This window comes from Nyctibius grandis, chromosome 27 (assembly GCF_013368605.1).
Source record: "Nyctibius grandis isolate bNycGra1 chromosome 27, bNycGra1.pri, whole genome shotgun sequence".
NCBI lineage: Eukaryota > Metazoa > Chordata > Aves > Nyctibiiformes > Nyctibiidae > Nyctibius > Nyctibius grandis.
Genome location: NC_090684.1, coordinates 2,821,554 through 2,825,650, shown reverse-complemented (window position 1 = coordinate 2,825,650; position 4,097 = coordinate 2,821,554). Strand labels below are relative to the sequence as shown.

The window sequence follows — 4,097 nt, the reverse complement described above, 5'->3', positions numbered from 1 at the left end:
TCACACCATGGAGCTGCTGTCTCCCACCTTCTGCAAGAGCTGCAACGGGGACAGACGCTGGTTACCAGGAAAATCCCCCAGTGCTTTCTTGGGTGACCTTCCCTCTGGTCCCAACCACGCTATCAGGGTTGATATCACCCAAGGACTGCAAACCCCAAGGGTCACATCTGCCCAGGACAGCGTGCCCAGCGCCCTGCTCACCTTGCTCAGCAGGGGGATGTTTGCCAGCGAGCCCAAAAACCCAAAAGCCACCGGGAAAAAACTCCTGCATCGAAACAAAAGTCTCTGTTAAGCTCCGTGATGGGATTTTGCCGGGAGGGGAGCAGCAGGGGCTCTGCCCGGGGCTGCAGGGCACAAGGATCACCCAGCCCCTGCTCTCCCAGGGCACCCATGCCGTGCTGGGGAGTTGGGTGCTGTGGGATGGACCTGAAGAGGGTGACGAAGCCGTAAGCCTCCAGCAGCATGCCCAGGAGGGGCCACCGCATGAGGACGATGAGGACCCCCCCAAAGAAGAAGCTGGTGCCCTTCAGCTTTGGCCGCTGGAAGAAGAAGGTGAAGGTCCTCCTGAAGCCAATGATGAAGACCAAGCCGGAGAGGAAGAGGATCTGGGAGGATGAAGGGAAGCAGGTCAGAGAAGTCCTGCCCAGACGGACCCTTTGCTCCATCCTGGGCGTCAGTGCCCGCTGCGGGGAGCCCCGGCCCCACTGTACTCACGTTCCCGAAGGCCAGGAGCACCGAGTCGAAGTACAAGAGCATCCCAAAAAGGATGAAGAAGAGACCGAAGCCAACCAGTCCCACGCCGATCCCTGCAGAGGACAGGAGGAGGGCTGAGATGGGGGCTCAGGCACCCAGCTCGGGTCCCACCTCAGGCTGCCATCACTCTCCTCGGCACCTCCTTGGCCTGTTCCCTCCCAGATACGTCCTCTGGATTTGTCTCCAAAGCTTGGAAACAGCCTTTCCACCTGCCCAAGCCTTGGGGAGGCTGTTGGTACCCCAGAAACCCCTCTGGGCTGCCAGGTAAAGAATGAACCACAAAGGAAAAATAAACAGGAAGGTCGTGTCCAGGATTTTGGTGCAGGCAGCTGGTGGGAGAGGCTGGAGATGCTGGTCCCCACACACAGACCTGCCTGGTCCCCCCACCCAGCACGGCCCTGGCCATCGCACCCTCTCCCTGCCCCGATGACCCCGGTCAGCAGCCTCCAGCCCTGACTCGGTGCTGAGGAGCATCCCCACACCGTGCCCTGATCCCACGGGGATGGGCATCGCCACGGGGACACAGCCACCCCCCCCCACCCACCCGCTTACGCTGGAAGTCGGTCAGAGACACCATCTTGGCGGGGCTGGGCGAGGGCGGCCGCCCTTCCACGTGCCTCCCCAGCAGTGACCCTTGGAAAGGCCCTTTAGTCCCCACGTCACCCTGCAAATCATTAACAGCCCGGCAGCACCGGCCCCACGGCGGCAGCACCTCCTTCGGGGGGGGACGGGGTGGCCGGGCATGGCTGCAGGGTGACACAGAGAGGGGCTGGTGGGCGTCCCCGCCTGGTCCTGCCCGCCCTGGGACAGGATGGCTTGGAGCAACCCCCAAAATAGGGGGATGCACGTGGCTGTGGTGTCCCGTGGGGTGTCCGAGGGGTACACACAGCTCCCCGCAGCATCGTCGTGTGGGGCAGGGACGGTCCCCACACAATCCCAGAATCAATGAAGTTGGAAGAGCCCTCTGGGCTCATCGAGTCCAACCATTGCCCTGACACCACCATGTCAACTAGACCAGGGCACTAAGTGCCATGTCCAGTCTTTTCTTAAACCCCTCCAGAGATGGTGACTCCCCCACCTCCCTGGGCAGCCCCTTCCAATGGCTAATGACCCTTGCTGAGAAGAAATGCTTCCTAATGTCCAACCTGAACCTCCCCTGGTGAAGCTTGAGGCTGTGCCACCCCACAGGGACTCCTACACCCACGTCCCTCAAGAAACCCCGCAGGGACCAGCTCCACACACCAGCTACTTACAAACCAGATGCTTTTATTCCTTGGCTTTATCCAAACTTGCCAGGTTCAAGGGGATTTTTTTCTTCCTCCTTCCTATTGAGCAGCTACAGCTGAAATAATAAACTGCACAGGGAAAACACCCCCGAAAACAGGGAAAGGGAGAAGATGCCCCCAGCCCTGGAGTGAGCGATAGGCAAGGTGGGACCGAAGAGATGGGGGATGAATGGCTAATATTAAAATTGTTATCTGAGGTCACCCCTAGACAAAAGACACCGACACCTCGTTGTTTCTTAGATACTTTTATTTCTCTACCACTAGCAAAAAAACCCCAGAAAACAAACGCCTCCCTTCCCACCCTCCCCAGTGCATAAATAATTTCCACCCGACGCAAATCCTTTCTCGGTTACAAGTCACTGGTATATGAAGTGTTATGAAAAATAATAATCAAAATAAAATTAGGAATTAAGGGATTTTTTTTTAAAAAAAAACAACAATAATGACCAGCAGCCACAGGGTCCCAGTGCACCGGGCTGTGCTCAGACTGGGCTCTGCCCCGGTGACATGAGCTGGGGAGCCCACCCCGGCCACCACGCTCAGGGGCAGGGAAATAAATGCGTCATCTCTTAAAACTTAGTCTCTTTATATTTTATTTTAAATAAATTTGCTTTTAATAAAAGCAGAAAATATATATATATTTTAAATAGTTTTTTTTTCTTTTTTTTTTTTTCTCTTGATAAATTGGCAAAGAATCTGGTTTTGTAGCTCACTGGCAGGGCTGGTGCCAACACCCCTGCGGAGAGAGAGATCAGCACAAAACACTACCTCCCCGAAAAGAAGAGAAAAAAAAACAAATATAGATATATATTATAAATGTATAATTTCCATAAAACATATATTAAGGCATGTAATAGCAAAATAAAGGGCCAGCTTTATGAGCTAAGAGGGCTGCGGGAGGCTGGGGGCTCCTACCAGTATTGCTACGATGGGGTGTGCGGGGGGCGATGGGGACGCGGGGTGGGCGTGGGGCAGGGGTCCTGGGGGGTGTCAGGGTCAGGAACCAGCTGCAGGACGGAGGGTAGCTCTGTCCTCCGCCCGCCCCAGCGGCCCCCACACCCTCTGGGGGGACGCCGCTTTTCCAGGCAGAACCGGCTTCTTCTTCCTCCCTCCCGAAGCTGAAGAAAAGGGTGAACTTGTCACGGGAAAACCGAACAAAGGGAAGGGTCTGGATGCAACGGCCAGGTCCTGGGGTGAGACGCGGTGCCAGATCTCCAGAGGGGCTGAGGCAGAGGGGACGGGGGGCAGCCAGGACGCTGCTCCCCACGCCGAGGTTGAGCCCCGCTGCCACCGCCTGGCCCCAAGCCCCCTCTCCTTCTCATCACCCTCCCCATCCACCGCAGAGGGGTCCCTGCAGCTTCGCCGTCCCACCTTGTGCCCCAGCTCCTCTGTCCCCGTGCCACGTCCCCATCCCTGCCCAGACCCCCTGCTCCGTGCCAGCAGCCCTCAAACCACCCCGGCCCTGAGCACACCGCTCTCCGGGGCACCTCCGCGTCCTCCCCCAGTCCCGTCTCCATCCGTCCTGCTCCCCACACAGCTCCTTCTTCCTCCTGCGAGCCCCCAGCGCGGGGAGCAACGGCACAGGCCAGGCTCTGCCGCCTGCCACCCCCCAGCCAGACGGATGCTAACAGCAGGTTCAGGGCACAGGGAGGGGCAAGAGGCCCCCGAAGAGCAGAGATGGAGCATCCAGGTCCAGCGTAAGGTGGAAGCACCATCCGTGGTGGGGACTGGCCGGTCTCCCCCCAGAAGAGCCCCTTCACAGACCTTTGGGAGACCAACGCATCAGCCCCGGGAGTCCGACGCTCCCCGAGGGCTGCCCCAGCAGGGAGATGCCCCTGCCCGGCCGTCCACGCAAGCCCGATGCCCGGGACACCGCCGATCTGTCCCTGTGCCAGCTGGCAGCCCGGGGGCTCCTCCAGACCACGCTCCAGCAGCCAACCCCCCGGCACCCGCCTGGCTCCTCCGGGCCGGGGCAGAGCAGCTGGTGCTGCCGGAGACGCATCTCGCCGTCGGTGGGAGGGGAGGGGGGTCCGGGAGAACCGAAAACGATGGCGAGAG

At 59.0% G+C, this 4,097-nt stretch overlaps 1 protein-coding gene across 1 annotated transcript; it reads right to left on the bottom strand.

Moving 5' to 3' along the window:
• GOLT1A (golgi transport 1A) lies at positions 1 to 1,330 on the bottom strand. The gene is made up of 5 exons (XM_068419451.1): positions 1,306 to 1,330; positions 715 to 806; positions 427 to 605; positions 202 to 265; positions 1 to 39 (listed from the first exon to the last, which is right to left on the bottom strand). The coding sequence occupies exons 1-5, from the start codon at positions 1,328 to 1,330 to the stop codon at positions 1 to 3; spliced, it is 399 nt and encodes a 132-aa protein (XP_068275552.1).
• Between the last annotated feature and the right edge of the window lie 2,767 nt (positions 1,331 to 4,097).

Coding starts and splice junctions, on each gene's coding strand:
- GOLT1A (XM_068419451.1), bottom strand. CDS start 1,330: ATGGTGTCTCTGACCGACTTCCAGC. Junction 807..1,305: donor GTCTCTGACCGACTTCCAGC/GTAAGCGGGTGG, acceptor TGTCCTCTGCAG/GGATCGGCGTGGGACTGGTT. Junction 266..426: donor GGCTTCGTCACCCTCTTCAG/GTCCATCCCACA, acceptor GTTTCGATGCAG/GAGTTTTTTCCCGGTGGCTT.